At 42.2% G+C, this 23774-nt stretch overlaps 1 protein-coding gene across 3 annotated transcripts in view; it reads right to left on the bottom strand.

The window, feature by feature from the left end:
* The window catches only part of MYO16 (myosin XVI), a 519124-nt gene that overhangs the window by 261823 nt on the left and 233527 nt on the right, over window positions 1-23774 (bottom strand). For all 3 annotated transcript variants that reach the window (XM_059892322.1, XM_025000169.2, XM_059892321.1), the window contains exons 10-11: window positions 9207-9357; window positions 1377-1487 (exon numbers count right to left, since the gene is read on the bottom strand). In XM_059892322.1, coding sequence (XP_059748305.1) covers window positions 1377-1487; window positions 9207-9357 — 262 coding nt within the window. The remainder of the gene's footprint in view (window positions 1-1376; window positions 1488-9206; window positions 9358-23774) is intronic.

Below are 23774 nucleotides of genomic sequence, written 5' to 3'. Positions count from 1 at the left end.
ACTTGAAAGGCATGAACGAAAGAAAGGAAATCAGAACCATTCAACACAGATTTATGGTTAGCAGGGGGGAAGGATGAAGGAAGGAGGGAGTTCGTACACACTGCTAGATTCAAAATGGATAACCAACAAGCATCTGCCCTGTAGCCCACGGAACTCTGCTCAATGTCATGTGGCAGCCTGGATGGGAGGGGGTTTTGGAGGAGAATGGATACGCATATACGGATGGCTGAGTCCCTTCACTGCATACCTGAAACCATCACAACCTTGCTCATCGGCTCTACTCCAGCATAAAATAAAAACTTCAGTGGTCTACCGATAACGTGACTAAGACTTTAACAGGAAGAAGAATCAGCAAGACGTTATGGAAAGAGAGACAATGGCACAAACCACACAAGTGGCAAGGCAGCAGCAGAGACCAAAGTAATCAGGCTCTGCCTCTTCATGCTGATGACTCAATTCCATTAGTTCTGATAGAAGTATTTAGTTTTAAGTGTATTTACAGTGGCAGGCAATTTATCCAAGTGTTAAGATGCTGCCCTGAATTTTCATAGGTTAATCAGCACCTGACAATTTATTACTTGTAAAGAAATCTCAGATTTCACATTTACATGAAAATTACTTAATCAATTGCTCAGTGGAGGAGGAAAAAAAAAAAAAGGGTGTGATCCAAAAGGCATAGCAGACATGTGCATAATCAGATTTCTCTGTAGACCTTCTGATTGAATTGCTCTGAGTTGAATTTAATGAAATCAATGAGAGAGAGAAAGAGAGTCTGAGATTACATACTGCCAAAACCGATCCACATACTGGAAGAAATAACACATATAAACCAGAGTAGAACCAAGCAAATCAATCCTCCGTGCTGTTTGTCATCTAAGTCAGATATCTGTATCTTATTATCAGAGATACGTGTATAAATTACTTACTCAACAAAGACATTTCTTGATAATTTGGAAACACAGTATCTTTTTTCATGCAGACAGAGGCAAGCCCTCAAGGCTCACTTAGCTTTTCCTCTCTGGCTTCCTTTTCCAGATCTGAGTGGCCGAGTTAAAGCAGATGAAACAAGCAGCATTTTTATAACTGACCTGCAGATCCTGCGGGATCTAAGCAGGATCTTCTCCTCCAGCAAACCTGACCACAGGAAGTTGTCTACCCTCAGGCAGACAACTTTAACCACGCTGAAGTGTGGGTCATTGCTGAAACTGCCTCATACCTGAATCAGAAGAACTGACCTGAACCCTGAGAAATCCACCTTAAGCTATCGGGATGCTCCTAAGTAACAAAGAGCCCTCTCCTTGTAATATTATCAGCACGGATGGGTGAATATACACACAAGACAAAGCCATGCAAAAGGCAATTTCAAGGGCACTTACGTAAATCTGATTGTTCCCAAAGCGCTTCTGAATTTCATAAAGCAGGCTGCTGTCTGTGAGCTCGCTGAGCGTCGCCAGGTCATCATTGGGAGCGGGAGGCATCAGCTTGACCTGAGGAAAATCAGGTAAGATGAATTCTACTTCCCAATCAACTGTCCTCACAGCTGGATGTTCCAGTTTCAATTACATGTCAAAAGTTTACAGACCACATGACTGTGAAACTGTTATTAAAAGATGATACGGTTCACTTAGAAGGAGCAAAAAAAACTCACCAACCGTAGCAATGTATTCAGAGGAGAATCTGTTCCTGTGCCCCGCAGCCTGCACATGGACACGCACACACTCACCAACACACACACGCCTCATGTGGCCCAGCATCCACCACACCCTGAAGTCTGTCTAATTTACACAGCTCTGAACTGCGCTGAGCCCTCTGTAAGGCCAGCTATTAAAACGCTCACGTTTGCAGTGCTTCCAAAACTAAAGGAAAACTCTTTTCAGGAAACTGAAATAGGAAGAAAGCAGTGTACACAGACGTCAGCTTCGGCACATGTGGAGGAGGATGCTGGAATTCCACAACAGACTCTAGAATTTTGGCTTGTAATTTTCATCCTGCCCTACACTACTCTTAAGGCAGTGGTGAGGTTAAGGTAATTCTGCCAGAAAGAAAGAGAAAAAACTGTTTTCCCACTCAATTTAATGTTGAGTGACAGAGTTGAAAAACTGGAAAACACTTCAAATAAAAAAAGAGATGAATTTGAATTATTTAATTAGATGAAAATCTATCATTTACAAGTCAGAAATGGACAATGTTTAGTTTTATAGACACAGACTAACACCTCTAGCAAGTTACCATACATGTTGAACTTCCAAAGCAACCATAAAAGAGAAAAACCAAGAGCAGGATTTTTTTTTTTCCTTTAGGAGTAATGATTTACACTAAGATAATAAAATTCTCTTACAGTCACTGTTCTAAGGAGCAGAATGCAAATTTGAGTGCACGTTTAGAAAAAAAATAAAAAAGCATGAACAGCACTAACAGAAGTTTCACATTTGTCCCAACGAGCCTGTAAGAGCTATTGCAGCATCTCCTTGGAATTCTTGAGGATTTTCATCCACAGTTAAAGCTGCTCCATGGTGAGAGAAAGTACCAGGCTGACGGTAAAAATGTGAAGACTTCCCAGCCAGCTTGCCGGGATGAAACATGAAAATACAGTCTTCGGGTAGATCAAGGGAAGAATTCCTTGTATTTATCATGTCGGATTCCAGACTGATCAGGAATGGAGCTCTGATAATCAGTCTTAAGCAAGGCTCCCCAAGGGACACATACTTTATAAAGATTCCTAAAGCATTGTGACAGCTGACAACCAGTAGAAAGAAAAACAAGAAGTATGTCTGCAGATATTTTTATGTTCAGAGTGGAAGGCTTTGTGTACGCTACCAATGTCTCCCGAACAATTACAACTACAGTCAAAACAGAGACAGCATAAATATGTAAAAAAAAAAATTAACATCTTCACTAGGATTGATCATCATGGTTCTCATGAAGATATGCACGTTTCCATACGCACTGCTGTGCTTTGTTGTATCTGACTCTTGGCGAGCTCCATGGACTGGAGTCCGCCAGGCTCCTCTGTCCACGGGGATTCTCCAAGCAATAATACTGGATCAGGTTGCCATGCCCTCCTCCAGGATATATATGTGTACACACATATATTTTCTCCTCTTTATACATCCCTGGAGAAGGAAACGGCTACCCACTCCAGTCATTCTGCTCGGGAAATACCATAGACAGGGGAGCCTGGCGGGCTACAGACCATGGGGGTCGCAGAGTCAGACATGACTGAGCGACTGAGCATGCACACTTTATATACATGTATATTTCCCAAAATAGAGATCTCAAACACAAAACATACATAATTCAGGATAGAAAGTCAGGGAGAAATTAGAGAAGCGTTTTGATAAATGTTTTAAGACCCAAAAGGAATTTACATCTTGGAAATACTCTGAATTCACCCCTTCCTGTTTCCTATTTGTCAACAGGGCTGTGAGTGCTGTCAGATTTACTGCTTTGTTCTCATTTGTTTGACGGTGTTTTCTCTCTATGGGACATAAGCAGTGTATGTCAAGGAACCAGAACTTCAGTGGGCAAAGAGGAGTTCTGACAAATGGAATAAGTACAAGAAGACCCTGAGGAAAAGGTTGTCTAGGAGGAAAGAACCAAGGATGCATGAATGAAGAGGAAAGAGGAAATTAAAAAAAAGAACAAAAGATCTGCCTGGGATGGTCCTACCAGGGAAAGGGGTGACGAACTGACCAAATACCATGCTCCCCAAAGCTGAAGCCCTCAGCCTGCCTGCACAGCACTGTAACTGCTGTTACCTGCTTCTGGGGGCTTCCCTGAGAGCTCAGCTGCAAAGACTCTTAACTTCAGCTGTTTGGCATTTCCTGCTTTGTAGAGCTCCCCGGCAGAGAAGGCAATGGCACCCCACTCCAGTACTCTTGCCTGGAAAATCCCATGGACAGAGGAGCCTGGTAGGCTGCAGTCCATGGGGTCGCAAAGAGTCGGATACAACTGAGCGATTTCACTTTCACTTTTCACTTTCATGCATTGGAGAAGGAAATGGCAACCCACTCCAGTGTTCTTGCCTGGAGAATCCGAGGGACGGGGTAGCCTGGTGGGCTGCCGTCCATTGGGTCGCACAGAGTCGGACACGACTGAAGCGACTTAGCAGCAGCAGAAGCATCAGAGCTCCCCGGGGTGGCTCAGACCGTAAAGAATCTGCCTGCAATGCAGGAGGGTTGGTTTCCATCCCTGGGTCAGGAAGATCCCCTGGAGAAGGGATGGAACCCACTCCAGTATTCTTGCCTGGAGAACTCCATGGACAGAGGAGCCTGGCGGGCTACAGTCTGTGGGTTCACAAAGAGTGGGACACACCTGAGCGACTAACACTTCACACTTGCTTTTTATTCCGCTTCTTAGAGAGCGCGGTTTATCAGGTCCTGTGTTTGCTGAGGATTTACGCTTTTGTGTACCTGGGTGCTGGTACAGAAGGAGAACCACTGCCAACCTTCAAAAGCCCTCTGTGCACAAGGAGCCGTGGGACACACGCTTTGTCTCCCATGCGTAGAACTGTCCTAGGTCAGTCCGGCTGTGGGAAATAAACCTGGAGCTTGCAGTGTTTTCCCCAAAGGGCACCGGAAACTGTAAAAGAAACACTTGTGATTCTAGGCATCTTGAGTTTGTTTGGTCAGCTGAAATACTCAATTCGGAACTTGAGTGTCAGTTGAGAAGTGAAAATGAATTTTGAGAATTAAGATAATATATGTGAAAGTGTTTTTGTAAGCTCTTAAAGTACGATTTTGTATTATTATTTTTTTAAAGTAATCTATCCTTACACTGCAAAAAAAAAAAAGAGGAATTACATGAAGTAAGAGCAGACAAATGAATGGACAGAAGACTAAGCTACTGGGGCAAAACCTTACAGTCAGTCTATACAAGTAACAATCATAAAAACAGTAACTGTGTCTTACAGAGTTTTTATTCATGCTTGGTAACTGTGCTGTCATATTGCAAGCTTAGCCTTTGTCATCTTCAAAACAAGCAAGTAAGGTGAGTACTATATACCCATTTTACAGATAGGGCTTACTGAGGTTAAGGGGCTCCCAGAGCACAGAGCTCCAAAAGCAGGCCCGAACCAGAGCAAGTCTGCATGACTGCATCCTCCTCTCTCTTCACCCCTAGGAAAACGCACCTTCACTAAACAGAATAAAATGACCTGAATTTTAAGCTGGAGCCAAATTTAAATAAATATACTATGAAAGTAAAGGAGAGAGAAGAGAAGAGGGAGAAGCCAAGCAGGTAGGAGACTAAAAAGAGCACAGAAGCAGGCAGGCAGAGAGAGGAGGGATGGGAGGCAAGAGCAGTACAAAGTGAAAGAGAAGGAAAATACCGCACATTTTTAACCATCTTAAAAAACAAAAACAAAACTCTACATTCTCAGAGATATGATCAAGCATGTGAATTTTGGTCACTATCAGAATCAAGGGAAAAAACATTCAAATCAAGCCTTGAATATTCATTTACGTAGTTTGCTGTTGTTTCCACTAAGTTGTGTCTTGCTCTTTGTGATCCCACAGACTGTAGCCCGCCAGGCTCCTCTGTCCACGGGATTTCTCAGGCAAGAATACTGGAGGGCATTGCCATATCCTCCTCCAGGGGATCTTCCTGAACCAGGGATCAAACTCAGGTCTCCTGCTTGGCAGGCAGGTTCTTTATCACTGAGCCACCTGGGAAGTCCCATTTATGTAGTTATCATTTGATAAGACCTACATTTTCTAAAAATCTGGAAGGAGAGATGCTGTGGATTTTGTTCAACTTGAATTACACATGATATGTTTCTCTTTAAAACGTGAATCAAAACTTGATTGCTCTGAGAAGGCTTTTCTAAAGCCCTCCTGGGAAGTGTGGGTGAAGAATCCAGTTGATGGATATTCCTGCCAAGAAACCAAGCACCTTGAGACCAAGAACGAACGATGACGATGATGGCGTGATGCTCATAGTGGGAGATATGAGTGAATATCCACCCAGTCAATCCTGGAGGAAATCAGTCCTGAATGTTCATTGGAAGGACTGATGCTGAAGCTGAAACTCCAATACTTTGGCCACCTGATGTGAAGAACTGACTCATTGGAAAAGACCCTGATGCTGGGAAAGATTGAGGGCAGGAGGAGAAGGGGAAGACAGAGGATGAAATGGTTGGATGGCATAACCAACTCAACGGACATGAGTTTGGGTAAACTCTGGGAGTTGGTGATGGACAGGGAGGCCTGGTGTGCCGTGATTCATGGGTCGCAAAGAGTCAGACATGACTGAGCGACTGAACTGACTGAACTGATTCCATAGATAACATAAGCACATGAAACCTGAACACTAATTTCTCCTAGTTTAATACCAGATCAACACAACACGATGACAGTTGCTTTCAATGCCTGTGACACATTTATAAAGAGCTAACAGGAAAAAATTGAAAAGGTTTTCCGCAAGGATCACATTTGACATTATGCTGCTAATGTCTTTTCATTATTTTCAGATTTTATGTCTTAGAGCTGCTTTAGGTTCACAGCAAAACTGACAGGAAGGGACAGAATTTCTCATATACCCCAGCCCTCTCCTGGATAGCCTTCCCTATTATCAATATCCCTCTCCAGTGTGGCTCTTCTGTTACCATCACAAACCTCCACTGAAACGTCATCATCACCCAAGGCTCACAGTTCACATCAAGGATCAGGATGTGAGGCCAGATCCTTACAGCTTGGCCACTCTTAAATCCTTTCATCAAGGCCACTCTTGGTGTTACATGTTCTCTGGATTTGGACATACGTGTTACATCAGGTATCTATCTATCAGGTATGACAGGGTCATACAGAGAGAAGCTCCACTGCCCTAAAGACTCCCTTCTCCTCCTATGTATTCCCCCCGCCCTGATCCCTGGCAACCTCTAATGTTTTTAGTGTCTCAATGCTGCTGCTGCTGCTACTAAGTCACTTCAGTCGTGTCCGACTCTTAGCGACCCCATGGACTGCAGCCTACCAGGCTCCTCCATCCATGGGATTTTCCAGGCAAGAGTACTGGAGTGGGGTGCCATTGCCTTCTCCCAGTGTCTCAATAGTTTGATCTTTTCTTGAATGTCAAATAGTATAATCATACAGTATATAGCCTTTTCAGACCAGCCTCTGTCACTTAAGAATATGTATTTAAGGCTACAGAATGCTCATAGGATCTTTAAAACTGTTAAGAAAAAGCTTTGTCTTAAACTTCACCTAACACTCAATTTGCCTGTCACTGTGGACTGAATGGTTCCCCTCCTCCAAATTCACATGCTGAGGCTCTAGCCAGCATATGACACTGTTTGGAGATAGTGATTAAGAACAAGAAAAGGCCCTAAGTCATGTCCAATTCCTTGCAACCCCATGGACGTAGGGCTCCTACATTCCATGGGACTCCTCTCCGTGGGATTTCCCAGGCAAGAATATTGGAGTGGGTTGCCATTTCCTTTTGCAGGAGAACTTCCCAATCCAGGGATCAAACCATGTTTCTTGCACCACAGGCAGATTCTTCACCACTGAGCCACCAAGGAAGCCCTATAGGGCCTTTAGGAGGTTATAAAGGTTCAGTTCAGTTCAGTTCAGTCGCTCAGTCATGTCCGTCTCTTTATGACTTCATGAATTGCAGCACGCTAGGCCTCCCTGTCCATCACCAACTCCCAGAGTTCTCTCAAACTCACGTCCATTGAGTCGGTGATGCCATCCTGCCATCCCATCGTCTGTCGTCCCCTTCTCCTCCTGCCCCCAATCCCTCCCAGCATCAGAGTCTTTTCCAATGAGTCAACTCTTCGCATGAGGTGGCCAAAGTACTGGAGTTTCAGCTTTAGCATGAGTCCTTCCAAAGAACACCCAGGACTGATCTCCTTCAGAATGGACTGGTTGGATCTCCTTGCAGTCCAAGGGACTCTCAGGAGTCTTCTCCAACACCACAGTTCAAAAGCATCAATTCTTCAGTGCTCAGCTTTCTTCACAGTCCAACTCTCACATCCATACATGACTACTAAAAAGCCTCTTGATGAAAGTATAAGAGGAGAGTGAAAAAGTTGGCTTAAAGCTCAACATTCAGAAAACTAAGATCATGGCATCTGGTCCCATCCTTTCATGGGAAATAGATGGGGAAACAGTGGAAACAGTGTCAGACTTTATTTTTGGGGGCTCCAAAATCACTGCAGATGGTGATTGCAGCCATGAAATTATAAAGGTTAAGTGAGGTCAAAAGGGTGGGGACCTGAACCTATAGGATTGGTGTCCTTAAAGGAGACACCAAAAAGGCTGTTTATTCTCTCTCTCTACCATATGAGGACACAGGGAGAAAGCAGTTGTCTGCAAGTCAGAAAGAAGACCTTCACCAGAAATGAGTCAGCCAGCACCCTGACACTGAGCTTCCAGTCTCTAGAACCGCAAGAAAGAAGCTTTCTGGTGTTTAAGGCACGTGGTGTGTTGTATTTTATTCTGGAAGCCTAAGCTGGTGACTACACCCACTAAAATTTGAAGATATTTCAAAATTACAAAACTGAATTTGTTATTTTAAAATAACAAAAATGAATGAAACTAAAAGTAGAGGTTCTTGAGAAAACCTCAACAAACTGTCTTTAAAACATCGAAATTAGATACAGTAGAAAAACAAAACACTTTCAGAGATTACTCTGACATTTATAAAAATGCTCTGTCATTTATAAAACATGAAATGTAAAACTGTCATTTATTTCTGTGGAATTGACAAACAAATACACTAATATCTGTTAAGTTCCTCAAAGTAATCTCCCATCTTTTTGACATTGGGACACACACACACACACACACACACACACAATACACCAACACAATTGCATTTAACAAGTGACCCAGTGACTGACTTGCCTTTTTTCATTGTTAGGTAAAATATTTGATATTTGTAAGAAACAAAAAACACAGTCTACATAATAATCAAAATGATGACTAATGCCATAACTGAAAATATTCAGAAATTTAGCGTATTAGCTGAACGTCCATTCCTGGTTAAGTCAAGATTATAAAATTCAAATCCTTGTGAAATACAACAGCAATTTTTGTTAATGGTCAGTATAATACCATAACAATATGGGCATTTCACAAAATATTAACATATGCACTTATTAAGTTTTCTTTGAATGGAAATTAGTGGGAGCTTGCTTCTGAAAAGTTGGCCCTAAGGCATGAACTCGTAGCTGCAGCCGTGGCGGACACGCAGGAGGGTGTGATTACCTGCTCAGGCTTGGCGGGGCCATGCATGGGGGTGTTCTCCACTGTGCTGTCCTGAGACTGTCGTTTGCAGAGACCTTTTGTTGCATCTTTGAACATAATGTCTTTTTCCAACAGGCTGTCTTGCTTGGCGATTGGCAATACCAGGGGACTGCTGTAGGAAAGAATCCATGCTATAATTAGTCTCCTAAAGTTGCCACCTCAATCAAAAACTACCATGACCAAACAGCTCAGTCTGGTTCACCCAAGAAACACTCTCAACACTGCAGGGAAAATCCGTGAGAAACTTGAAGCTTTTCAATCAGCTCCAAATTTCTTTCAACTTTACTTCCAAGAGAAACATATACTTATTTCAACTGGAGAAGAAAATGGTTATGAATGTACAGTACATAGGCCTTAACAGACAACCAATGGGCACTTTAAAAGCTAAGGTTGAAACTCGTGACTGAACTAAGCAAAATATCTAAATGTGAAAATGAACTACAAACAAGTGAAAGCAACATTCTACAGTTGATTAAATTATAGGATTAAAAATATATTATAGAATCATGTGAAAGGGGCTCAGTCGTATTTGACTCTTTGTGACCCCGTGAACTATACAGTCTACGGAATTCTCCAGGCCAGAATACTGGAGCGGGTAGCTGTTCCCTCCTCCAGGGGATCTTCTCAACCCAGGGATCGAGCCCAGGTTTTTCATATTGCAGGCAGATTCTTTACTGTCTGAGTCATCAGGAAAGCTTGAAAGAATCATGGGAAACAGTTAAAATAGTTTGTGATGAAATGTTAACAGGGGAATTAAAACTGAATGACGCAATAAAGGGCTGCATTGTGATAAACAAGTTCTATTAGTTCTTTACCATTCAATTTAGGGAAAAGTAAATAAATAAAACCTATATAATTTTGTTGTTCTTCTTCCATTGACTTCATGCCAAAATGGCTCAGTTTGGTCAGTTCAGTTGAGTCACTCAGTCATGCCCAACTCTTTGCGACCCCATGGACTGCAGCATGCCAGGCCTCCCTGTCCATCACTGACTCCCGAAGTTTACTCAAACTCATGTCCATTGAGTCCTTGATGCCATCCAACCATCTCATCCTCTGTCATCTCCATCTCCTCCCACTTTCAATCCTTGCCAGCATTAGAGTCTTTTCCAATGAGTCAGATCTTGGCATTAGCTAGCCAAAGTATTGGAGTTTCAGTTTCAGCATCAGTTCTTCCAATGAATATTTAGGACTGATCTCCTTTAGGAAGGACTGGTTGGATCTCCTTGCAGTCCAAGGAACTCTCAAGAGTCTTCTCCAACACTACAGTTCAAAAGCATCAATTCTTCAGTGCTCATCTTTATCTATACTCCAACTCTCACATCCATACATGACTACTGGAAAAATCATAGCTTTGACTAGACGGACCTTTGTTGGCAAAGTAATATCTCTGCTTTTTAATAAGCTGTATAGGTTGGTCATAACTTTCCTTTCAAGGAGCAAGTGTCTTTTAATTTCATGGCTGCAATCACCATCTACAGTGATTTTGGAGCCCAGAAAAAATAAAGTCAGCCACTGTTTCCCCCATCTATTTGCCATGAAGTGATGGGACCAGATGCCATGATCTTAATATTCTGAATGTAGAGCTTTAACCCAACTTTTGCACTCTCCTCTTTCACTTTCATCAAGAGGCTCTTTAGTTCCTCTTCACTTTTTGCCACAAGGGTGGTGTTATCTGCATATCTGAGGTTATTGATATTTCTGCCAGCAATCTTGATTCCAGCTTGTGCTTCATCCAGCCCAGCATTTCTCATGATGTACTCTGCCTATAAGCTAAATAAGCAGGGTGACAATATACAGCCTTGACGTACTCCTTTTCCTATTTGGAACAGTCTGTTGTTTCATGTCCAGTTCTAACTGCTGCTTCCGGACCTGCACACAGACCTCTCAGCAGGCAGGTGAGGGAATACCAGGTGGTCTGGTATTCCCATCTCTTTCAGAATTTTCCACAGTTAGTTGTAATCCACACAGTCAAAGGCTTTGGCATAGTCAATAAAGCAGAAGTAGATGTTTTTCTGGAACTCTCTTGCTTTTTCAATGATCCAGCAAATGTTGGCAATTTGATCTCTGGTTCCTCTACCTTTTCTAAAACCAGCTTGAACATCTGGAAGTTCAAGGCTCACGTATTGTTGAAGCCTGGCTTGGAGGATTTTGAGCATTACTTTACTAGCGTGTGAGATGAGTGTAATTGTGTGGTAGTTTGAGCATTCTTTGGCATTGCCTTTCTTTGGGATTGGAATGAAAACTGACCTTTTCCAGCCCTGTGGTCACTGCTGAGTTTTCCAAATTTGCTGGCATATTGAATTCAGCACTTTCATGGCACCATCTTTTAGGATTTGGAAGAGCTCAACTGGAATTCCATCACCTCTACTAGTTTTGTTTGTAGTGATGCTTCATAAGGCCCACTTGACTTTGCATTCCAGGATGTCTGGCTCTAGGTCAATGATCACACCATCTTGATTATCTGGGTCATGAAGATCTTTTTTGTATAGTTCTTCTGTGTATTCTTGCCACCTCTTCTTAATATCTTCTGCTTCTGTTAGGTCCATACTATTTCTGTCCTTTATTGAGCCCATCTTTGCATGAAATGTTACCTTGGTATCTCTAATTTTCTTGAAGAGATCTCTAGTCTTTCCCATTCCATTGTTTTCCTCCATTTCTTTGTACTGATCACTGAGAAAGGCTTTCTTATCTCTCCTTGCTATTATTTGGAACTCTGCATTCAGATGGATCTATCTTTCCTTTTCTCCTTTGCTTTTTGCTTCACTTCTTTTCACAGCTATTTGTAAGGCCTCCTCAGACAGCTATTTTGCCTTTTTGCATTTCTTTCCCTTGGGAATGGCCTTGCTCCCTGTCTCCTGTATAGTATCACGAACCTCCATCCATAGTTCTTCAGGCACTCTATCAGATCTAGTCCCTTAAATCTATTTTTCACTTCCACTGTATAATCGTTAGGGATTTGACTTAGGTCATACCTGAATGGTCTAGTGGTTTTCCCTACTTTCTTCAATTTAAGTCTGAATTTGGCAATAAGGAGCTCATGATCTGAGCCACAGTCAGCTCCTGGTCTTGTTTTTGCTAACAGTATAGAGCTTCTCCAGCTTTGGCTGCAAAGAATGTAATCAATCTGATTTCTGTGTTGACCATCTGGTGATGTCCATGTGTAGAGTCTTCTCTTGTGTTGTTGAAAGAGGGTGTTTGCTGTGACCAGTGCTTACTCTTGTCAAAACTCTATTAGTCTTTGCCCTGCTTCATTCTGTACTCCAAGGCCAAATTTACCTGTTACCCCAGGTGTTTCTTGACTTTCTACTTTTCCATTCCAGTTCTCTATAATGAAACGGACATCTTTCTTGGGTGTTAGTTCTAGAAGGTCTTGTAGGTCTTCATAGAACCATTCAACTTCAGCTTCTTCAGCATTACTGGTTGGGACATAGACTTGGATTACCATGACACTGAATGGTTTGCTTGGAAACAGAGATCATTCTGTCATTTTTGAGACTGCATCCAAGTACTGCATTTCAGACTTTTTGTTGACTATGATGGCTACTCCATTTCTTCTAAGGGATTCCTCCCCACAATAGTAGATATAATTGTCATCTGAGTTAAATTCACCCATTCCAGTCCATCTTAGTTCGCTGATTTCTAGAATGTTGACGTTCACTCTTTTCATCTCCTGTTTGACCACTTCCAATTTGCATTGATTCATGGTCCTAACATTCCAGGTTCCTATGGAATATTGCTCTTTATAGCATCAGACCTTGCTTCCATCACCAGTCACATCCACAACTGGGTGTTGTTTTTGCTTTGGCTCCGTTTCTTCATTCTTTCTGGATTTGTTTCTCCACTGATCTACAGTAGCATATTGGGCACCTACTGACCTGGGGAGTTCCTCTTTCAGTATCCTATCTTTTTGTCTTTTCATACTGTTCATGGGTTTCTCAAGGCAAGAATACTGAAGTGGTTTGCCATTCCCTTCTCCAGTGGACCACATTTTGTCAGAACTCTCCACCATGACCCACCCATCTTGGGTGGCTCTACATGGCACTGCTCATAGTTTCACTGAGTTAGAGAAGGCTGTGGTCCATGTGATTAGATTGGTTAGTTTTCTGTGACTGTGGTTTTCAGACTGTCTGCCCTCTGATGGAGAAAGATAAGCTTATGGAAGCTTCCTCATGGGATAGCCTGACTGAGGGGGAAACTGGGTCTTATTCGGATGGGCGGGGCCATGCTCAGTAAATCTTTAATCCAATTTTCTGTTGATGGTTGGAGCTGTGATCAGTCCCTGCTATTTACCTGGGGCTAGGCTAAGAGAGCTAAGTTCATAAAATATAAACACAACCTGAATGCTTAATTTGTAACATTTTAGTATAGAAAAATTTAAAAATGTACTTCCCTAATTGTGACTATAAAGCAGAAATACATATTTAATCAAATGCAACATATATAAATATAATTATTTCATGAATTTTACAGTAGTAGTTGTGATTCTAATTAAAGCATAATGCATTTTGTTGTTTTAGAAAGTTTTAGTTTTAAGGAGGATTTCCAAATAGCAAAATTCACTCTGTAGATAAACAGTTCAATGAGTCTTGTCTACATATATATAGTTATATATAGTTGGTTAGATATATAGACACACACACACTCATATAACCTGTGTAACCAGCAACACTTAGGATCTTCATTGCTCCCAAATGGCTCTTTGCACACGGCTGTAAAGTCATCAACCTCCACAAACCCATCCCCTGTGGTAGTGGTGTTTTTCAGTTGCAAAGTCGAGTCCGACTCCTTGCAATCCCATGAACTGCAGCATGCCAGGCTCTTCTGACCTTCTCTATCCCCCGGAGTTTGCTCAAATTCATGTCCACTGCATCAGTGATGCTATCTAACTGTCTTATCCTCTGCCGGTCCCTTCTCCTCTTGCCCTCAATCTTTCCCAGCATCAGGGACTTTGGGAATGAGTTGGCTCTTCGCATCAGGTGGCCAAAGTATTGGAGCTTCAGCATCAGTACTTCCAGTGAATATTCAGGGTTGACTTCCTTTAGGATGGACTGGTTTGATCCTTGTAAGCATGGGTAATTGTTTCCCGTTTTCTAAAATGACATATGGGAGGAATTACAGAGCATGCAGCATTTTGTGCCTTGCTTTGTTTACTTAATGTCTTTGAGATTCACTCAAGCCGCTGCACATACCAAGTTTTTCACGTTTTATCACTGAGCAGCGTCCTCCTGTAGGAAGCACTGCACTTTGGCTGACCTTCAAAGCTTTGGGATTGTCCAGTTTTTGTCAATTATGAACGGAGCCTCTACACACACTCATGTGCAGGTGTCTGTGCTGATGTAAGACAAATGCTTTCATTCATTTATCTCCCCAAATACTTCCTTCCTTATCTCCCTTTATACTTGCTGTCTCCCTTTTCTGCATTGCCAAGAAATTAAAAAAAAAAAAAACAATAAAAAGTAAAGAGAGTTTTTGCGTATACTGAACCTTTTGAGTACGAAGTAATTAATAAACCAATAGTTAGATTAGTCAAGGTAGAAACTAGAATGATAGTTTATAAAAATGTAAAACCAAATCTAAAGGATTTCTAAAAGGAAGAAGGACAGAAATGGTATGGACCTAACAGAAGCAGAAGATATTAAGAAGAGGTGGCAAGAATACATAGAAGAACTAAACAAAAAAGATCTTCATGACCCAGATAATTAAGATGGTGTGATTACAAACCTAGAGCCAGACAGCCTGGAATGTGAAGTCAAGTGGGCCTTAGGAGCATAACTACGAACAAAGCTAGTGGAGGTGATGGAATTCCAGTTGAGCTCTTTCAAATTCTAAAAGATGATGCTGTGAAAGTGCTGCACTCAATATGCCAGCAAATTTGGAAAACTCAGCAGTGGCCACAGGACTGGAAAAGGTCAGTTTTCATTCCAATCCCAAAGAAAGGCAATGCCAAAGAATGCTCAAACTATCACACAATTGCACTCATCTCACACGCTAGCAAAGTAATGCTCAAAATTCTCCAAGCCAGGTTGCAACAGTATGTGAACCATGATCTTCCAGATGTTCAAGCTGGTTTTAGAAAAGGCAGGGGATCCAGAGATGAAATTGCCAACATCTGCTGGATCATAGAAAAAGCAAGAGAGTTCCAGAAAAACATCTACTTCTGCTTTATTGACTATGCCAAAGCCTTTGACTGTGTGGATCACAATCAACTGTGGAAAATTCTGAAAGAGATGGGAATACCAGACCACCTGACCTGCCTCTTGAGAAATCTGTATGCAGGTCAGGAAGCAACAGTTAGAACTGCTCCACGTCCACATGGAACAACAGACTAGTTCCAAATAGGAAAAAGGCTGCATATTGTCACCCTGCTTATTTAACCTATATGCAGAGCACATCATGAAAAGTGCTGGGCTGGAAGAAGCACAAGCTGGAATCAAGATTGCTGGGAGAAGTATCAATAGCCTCAGATGTGCAAATGACACCACCCTTATGGCAGAAAGCGAAGAAGAACTAAAGAGCCTCTTGATGAAAGTGAAAGAGGAGACTGCAAAAGTTGGCTTAAAGCTCAACATTCAGAAAACTAAAATCATGTCATCTGGTCCCATCACTTCATGGCAAATAGATGGGGAAACAATGGAAACATTCAGAGATTTTATTTTGGGGGGGTCTCCAAAATCACTGCACATGGTGACTGCAGCCATGAAATTAAAAGATGCTTGTTCCTTCAAAGAAAAGTTATGACCAAAGCAGACAGCATATTAAAAAGCAGAGACATTACTTTGCCAGCAAAGGTACATCTAGTCAAAGCTATGGTTTTTCCAGTAGTCATGTATGGATGTGAGAGTTGGACTATAAAGAAAGCTGAGCGCTGAAGATCTGATGCTTTTAAACTGTGGTGTTGGAGAAAACTCTTGAGAGTCCCTTGGACTGCAAGGAGATCCAACCAGTCCATCCTAAAGGAAATCGGTCCTGAATATTCATTGGAAGGACTGATGCCAAAGCTGAAACTCCAATCTTTTGGCCACCTGATGCAAAGAGCTGATTCATTGGAAAAGACCCTGATGCTGGAAAGATTCAAGGCAGGAGGAGAAGGGGACGACAGAGGATGAGATGGTTGGATGGCATCCCGGACTCAAAGGACCTGAGTTTCAGTAAACTCTGGGAGTTGGTGATGGACAGGGAGGCTCGGTTTGCAGCAGTCCATGGGGTCGCAAACAGTCGGACACAAGTGAACGACTGAACTGAAGTGACTGAAACGGAAGATGGGGCTTCCCCCGTGGCTCAGTGGTAAAGAATCTGCCTGTAATGCAGGAGATGCAGGAGAGGAGACGTGGGTGTGATTCCTGAGTTGGGAAGCTCCCCTGGAGGAGGGCATGGCAATTCAGTCCAGTATGGCTGCCTAGAGAATCTCATGGACAGAGAAGCCTGACAGGCTACAGTCCACAGTGTCACAAAGAGTTGGGCATGACTGAAGCCACTGAGCACGCACGCGTACAAAAGGAAGAACTGGTGAGTTTACTGAAACAGCTGAAATACTTCTTTCACATCCCAAATCTAATCGCAGTGTTAACAGAAGGCTCTTTGAAAGGTACACTTGAAAAGAAGACTGCTCCAGGAATAGTATAGTGACCTCATTCTACATCAGTCCGGGCCTCAGTTTGGTTTCTACCTGACCTTCTAAGACCATCCCTGAGCCTCAGTTCCACCTTTGCCAAATGCAGGAATTACAATATCTAAATGTATTTCAAGTCCAAATATTCAATAATGTTAACACACTCACCTGCGTTTTAAAATATCATGTATACACTCAATAAGATCACAGGTTATAAACCCTATGACTTACTACCAACAATAATTATGAGCAGCTAGTTACGAACACCCTCATTCGTGTGAGAATAATGCCTTGGAATGATTTGGTTGGGCTGATAGACAGCATATTAATTAGTCAGGCAGATATTTTCTGTAAGGAAGTGAAAACCATGTACTTAGGTTCACGGCATGTGTTAATGTTTCGACATCTGTGGAGCAATTTTTCTTCAGGTTTCTATTCTAGTTTTTAAACAGAACACGTTGTATCCATAATCACTGTGGTTAACAATAGCATCCTCCTGTTAATGTCTATATATTTAGCTTTTCACTGATTATCCATTTGTAGAATATAAACATACATTAAAATTCTATTCTTTTAGAAAAAGGAAGACTCTTAAAATAATCATGGGTATTTTAATGCTCACTAAACCTTTATAAATTATGGCAAAATATTTGATATAAGATTAATTTAAAAAATAAGTTGCAATTATATAGAAAGAAGAATTCAGCTTCATAAACAAGAAACATATAAAGCATATGAAGAAATATGCCCAGTGAATAGCAGTTTGCATCAAAAAGATAGACTCATGCTGAAGAAGGCAGTAACATTCCTCTCATTCCAACGGAGCATCTCCCTGCTCTGGACCCCTGACCCTTCACTTCTTAGAGAAATTACTTTAAAGATCTTAAGATTATGATTTTTTTTTCTCTGCCTGCCTTTGAGATGTAAACCCCTCCTAGGCTTCCAAGGGCTTCCCAGGTGGCTCCAGTGGTAAAGAACCTGCCTGCCAATGCAGGAGATGTAAAAGACAGGGCTCAGTCCCTAGGAAGAATGGCTTCCCCAGTAAAGATCCCCTGGAGGAGGGCATGGCAGCCCACTCCAGTATTCTTGCCTGGAGAATCCCATGGACAGAGGAGCCTGGCAGTCTACGGTCCATAGAGTCACAAAGAGTCAGACACGACTGAAGCGACTTAGCACCCACGCATGCCCAGGCTTACAACCCAGGGGTTCTGTCTGCAGGAACTGACAGCCACCCTTCCAAGATGCAATCATCATGACAGATGGCCCCTGGTCTCCCTGTCACTGCCAGAGGGCAGGAGCCTGACTTCCATAAACACCAGCGAGCAAACTCATGCCTCATCACTCCGACCAGTTCTGGTTAACTTCACCAGCACTTTTCCTCTAAGCCCGGCACTAACAAGCTTTCTGGCCCTTACTCTCAATCTCTCTTCCCGACTGCTATGCATGTGTGCGCTCAGCCACTCAATCGTGTACCACTCTTTGTGACCCCCTAGAATGCAGCTCGCCAGGCTCTTCTATCCATGGGATTTCCCAGGAGAAAATATGGAATGGGTTTGCCATTTCCTTATCCAGTGAGTCTGCCATCCTCTTGAATTAAGTATTTACTGACTTTTCTGGTGCACTTTTTCTTTGATGCTAACAAGAGATTACTGTCATCAGATCAGATCAGATCAGTTGCTCAGTCGTGTCTGACTCTTTGCCACCCCATGAATTGCAGCACGCCAGGCCTCCCTGTCCATCACCAACTCCTGGAGATCACTGAGACTCACATCCATCGAGTCAATGATGCCATCCAGCCATCTCATCCTCTGTCGTCCCCTTCTCCTCCTGCCCCCAATCCCTCTCAGCATCAGAGTCTTTTCCAATGAGTCAACTCTTCACATGAGGTGGCCAAAGTACTGCAGTTTCAGCTTTAGCATCATTCCTTCCAAAGAAATCCCAGAGCTGATCTCCTTCAGAATGGACTGGTTGGATCTCCTTGCAGTCCAAGGGACTCTCAAGAGTCTTCTCCAACACCACAGTTCAAAAGCATCAATTCTTTGGTGCCCAGCCTTCTTCACAGTCCAACTCTCACATCCATACATGACCACAGGAAAAACCATAGCCTTGACTAGACGAACCTTTGTTGGCAAAGTAATGTCTCTGCTTTTCAATATGCTATCTAGGTTGGTCATAACTTTTCTTCCAAGGAGTAAGCGTCTTTTAAGCTCATGGCTGCAGTCACCATCTGTAGTGATTTTGGAGCCCAGAAAAATAAAGTCTGACACTGTTTCCACTGTTTCCCCATCTATTTCCCATGAAGTGGTGGGACCGGATGCCATGATCTTTGTTTTCTGAATGTTGAGCTTTAAGCCAACTTTTTCACTCTCCTCTTTCACTCTCATCAAGAGGCTTTTTAGTTCCTCTTCACTTTCTGCCATAAGGGTGGTGTCATCTGCATATCTGAGGTTATTGATATTTCTCCCGGCAATCTTGATTCCAGCTTGTGTGTCTTCCAGTCCAGCAGTTCTCATGATGTACTCTGCATATAAGTTAAATAAGCAGGGTGACAATATACAGCCTTGACGAACTCCTTTTCCTATTTGGAACCAGTCTGTTGTTCCATGTCCAGTTCTAACTGTTGCTTCCTGACCTGCATACAGATTTCTCAAGAGGCAGATCAGGTGGTCTGGTATTCCCATCTCTTTCAGAATTTTCCACAGTTGATTGTGATCCACACAGTCAAAGGCTTTGGCATAGTCAATAAAGCAGAAGTAGATGTTTTTCTGGAACTCTCTTGCTTTTTCTATGATCCAGCGGATGTTGGCAATTTGATCTCTGGTTCCTCTGCCTTTTCTAAAAAGAGCTTGAACATCAGGAAGTTCACGGTTCACATATTGCTGAAGCCTGGCTTGGAGAATTTTGAGCATTACTTTACTAGCGTGTGAGATGAGTGCAATTGTGCGGTAGTTTGAGCATTCTTTGGCATTGCCTTTCTTTGGGATTGGAATGAAAACTGACCTTTTCCAGTCCTGTGGCCACTGCTGAGTTTTCCAAATTTGCTGGCATATTGAGTGCAGCACTTTCACAGCATCATCTTTCAGGATTTGGAATAGCTCAACTGGAATTCCATCACCTCCACTAGCTTTGTTCGTAGTGATGCTTTCTAAGGCCCACTTGACTTCACATTCCAGGATGTCTGGCTCTAGGTCAGTGACCACACCATCGTGATTATCTGGGTCATGAAGATCTTTTTTGTACAGTTCTTCTGTGTATTCTTGCCATCTCTTCTTAATATCTTCTGCTTCTGTTAGGTCCATACCATTTCATATTTATATATATCATTCTACACTCTCCATATTTTCTTCAATGAAAAAGTATTCTGATTACAAAAAAAATTATGGCTAGACATTTATCAGTGAGAAAGAAAAAATAGGATTAAATAGTTTACTTTCTAAAAGAAGGCTTTTGGTAAGGCAGCCTCCATAAACATCAAGAAAATGAAAGAGCTACCAGCCAAGGGTACTTTAGATTAATGCAGGAGAGGTAAATTTAACTCGACTGTGGAAGAAATTAGATAGGACTACACCAGCATACACCCAATTTCTGAACTCGACTAGATTTATTCAAGACTTACTTATTTCTATAAACATAAAAGGCATTTCATGCAGAGCAAGTGTGCCTGGAGGAACTGGGATTCTATTTCTGAAAATTGAAAGAGGAACATCATAAAAGTAATGAAGGCAACAATTATTGCCCATTATAACTCAGGAGGTTTTAGAAAACTAAAGAGAAGAAATAAAATGGACTATATTGAGATACATTTGACCCATAAGGGAAGAAAACTTAATAGAAACAAATGTCGAGAAATGGCAAATGTGATTCAGTTATTTTGATGGTTAAAGTAATGGACCAAGTAAATAGTTCCCGATTTTAATCTTAGGAAAATAGCTACATAAATTATTACAGGGAATTGGAGTTATTCTGCATCAATGAAATAAAATAATTAACCAAAGCTTAATGTGGAATGAAACATTTCTTGGAAAGTGTTTCAATTAATTGCTATTGTTGACACCCCCCAAAAAAAACAACAACAACAAAAATCAACCTTAGGTTTTTTAAGAAAAACCCACAACTTAAAAAACCACTTTGGTAAAATATCACTTGTCTCTAAAACAAAAATAAAAATTTCAGTGTGTCACTTGTGGTTGGATTTGAAATAATACTGTTTTTAAGAAATTCATGCAAAGATGGGCTCGATAAAGGACAGAAATGGTATGGACCTAACAGAAGCAGAAGATATTAAGAAGAGATGGCAAGAATACACAGAAGAACTGTACAAAAAAGATCTTCATGACCCAGATAATCACGATGGTGTGGTCACTGACCTAGAGCCAGACATCCTGGAATGTGAAGTCAAGTGGGCCTTAGAAAGCATCACTACGAACAAAGCTAGTGGAGGTGATGGAATTCCAGTTGAGCTATTCCAAATCCTGAAAGATGATGCTGTGAAAGTGCTGCACTCAATATGCCAGCAAATTTGGAAAACTCAGCAGTGGCCACAGGACTGGAAAAGGTCAGTTTTCATTCCAATCCCAAAGAAAGGCAATGCCAAAGAATGCTCAAACTACCGCACAATTGCACTCATCTCACACGCTAGTAAAGTAATGCTCAAAATTCTCCAAGCCAGGCTTCAGCAATATGTGAACCGTGAACTTCCTGATGTTCAAGCTCTTTTTAGAAAAGGCAGAGGAACCAGAGATCAAATTGCCAACATCCGCTGGATCATAGAAAAAGCAAGAGAGTTCCAGAAAAACATCTACTTCTGCTTTATTGACTATGCCAAAGCCTTTGACTGTGTGGATCACAATCAACTGTGGAAAATTCTGAAAGAGATGGGAATACCAGACCACCTGATCTGCCTCTTGAGAAATCTGTATGCAGGTCAGGAAGCAACAGTTAGAACTGGACATGGAACAACAGACTGGTTCCAAATAGGAAAAGGAGTTCGTCAAGGCTGTATATTGTCACCCTGCTTATTTAACTTATATGCAGAGTACATCATGAGAACTGCTGGACTGGAAGACACACAAGCTGGAATCAAGATTGCCGGGAGAAATATCAATAACCTCAGATATGCAGATGACACCACCCTTATGGCAGAAAGTGAAGAGGAACTAAAAAGCCTCTTGATGAGAGTGAAAGAGGAGAGTGAAAAAGTTGGCTTAAAGCTCAACATTCAGAAAACAAAGATCATGGCATCCGGTCCCACCACTTCATGGGAAATAGATGGGGAAACAGTGGAAACAGTGTCAAACTTTATTTTTCTGGGTTCCAAAATCACTGTAGATGGTGACTGAAGCCATGAAATTAAAAGATGTTTACTCCTTGGAATGAAAGTTATGACCAACCTAGATAGCATATTCAAAAGCAGAGACATTGCTTTGCCAACAAAGGTCCGTCTAGTCAAGGCTATGGTTTTTCCTGTGGTCATGTATGGATGTGAGAGTTGAACTGTGAAGAAGGCTGAGCACCAAAGAATTGATGCTTTTGAACTGTGGTGTTGGAGAAGACTCTTGAGAGTCCCTTGGACTGCAAGGAGATCCAACCAGTCCATTCTGAAGGAGAGCAGCCCTGGGATTTCTTTGGAAGGAATGATGCTAAAGCTGAAACTGCAGTACTTTGGCCACCTCATGTGAAGAGTTGACTCATTGGAAAAGACTCTGATGATGGGAGGGATTGGGGGCAGGAGAAGAAGGGGGACGACAGAGGATGAGATGGCTGGATGGCATCATTGACTCGATGGACGTGAGTCTCAGTGAAGTCCAGGAGCTGGTGATGGACAGGGAGGCCGGGGCGATTCATGGGGTGGCAAAGAGTCAGACACGACTGAGCAACTGATCTGATCTGATGTGATCTGAAGACATTCATCTGAGAATAGTCTCATTCACCTTAAAGGAGTTCTCAACAATTATCACCAAAGAAACTTTAAAAAAGTCTCTTAAAGTAAGTTGAATCCAGAAGTGCTGTGCATTACGAAGGGAGTTTCTGAATACCTCAAGAGTTACACAGTCCCTTAGTCATCAAGAAGAAGCTAACAAGACATGGGCCACCTGCATCATCCTGTGTTGTATTACAGCGTGTTTCTGATACAAATGGACCACCTAGAGTCAGCATGAACCTCCAAGGTAAGGGCGCCGTCCTCAGCAAGTCAGTCCCACTTCGCATGTCAGCCACAGGTCTGGGCATTCCCAGGCCACCCGCACTTTGGAGCCAACTAGCTACAATTTCAGGTGTTCCTTCAAACTGTCTCAGGTTAGATGATTCCCTGGAATGACTCAAGAAAGCCTTATACTTAAAACTGCATGGCTACAAACTTCATTTGGGTTTTCCCATAACATCCCAAACCAACTTTTTGGGAGTTTCAACATGAAGTATACAGACCAAGATAAACAGACACACACGGTAAGGTCTTGGAGGGCCCTAAACTCAGGTCCTGTGTCCTCTTTCCATGGAGCAAGGGCACATTATCATCCTAGTGTATCGGTATGTTTACCAACAAGGAACAGAGGCTAGGCTGGCTCAAAGCTCCCATCCTTATCCTGAAATTGCATCATTGGATTTTAGATGCTCAGAGTGAACCAGGTCAAAGGGTTGGGTGGATAAGACGGTGGACAGATGGAAAACAGTGGCCCTGTCTTGTTCTAATGCTATGGGCATCTCCGTTTGGAAAGCGATTTCATAGAAGATGGCAAGGACCGTGAGCGAGAATTTTGTTGAGGCTGCCATCACCCTAATACCAAAACCAGACGAAGAAAACTACAGGCCAACATCACTGGTGAACATAGACGCAAAGATCCTATTTCCTTTTGTGTTGCTAAGTTGGCTTGTTCATTTTACCTTTCCCCTGAAGGCAAAAGGTAGTTTTCTTTCTTTGTCTG

Source organism: Bos taurus, chromosome 12 (genome assembly GCF_002263795.3).
Source record: "Bos taurus isolate L1 Dominette 01449 registration number 42190680 breed Hereford chromosome 12, ARS-UCD2.0, whole genome shotgun sequence".
In the NCBI taxonomy this organism is placed as follows: Eukaryota; Metazoa; Chordata; class Mammalia; order Artiodactyla; family Bovidae; genus Bos; species Bos taurus.
The sequence above is the reverse complement of the archived record's forward strand: the minus strand, read 5'-3'. Positions and strand labels throughout refer to the sequence as shown.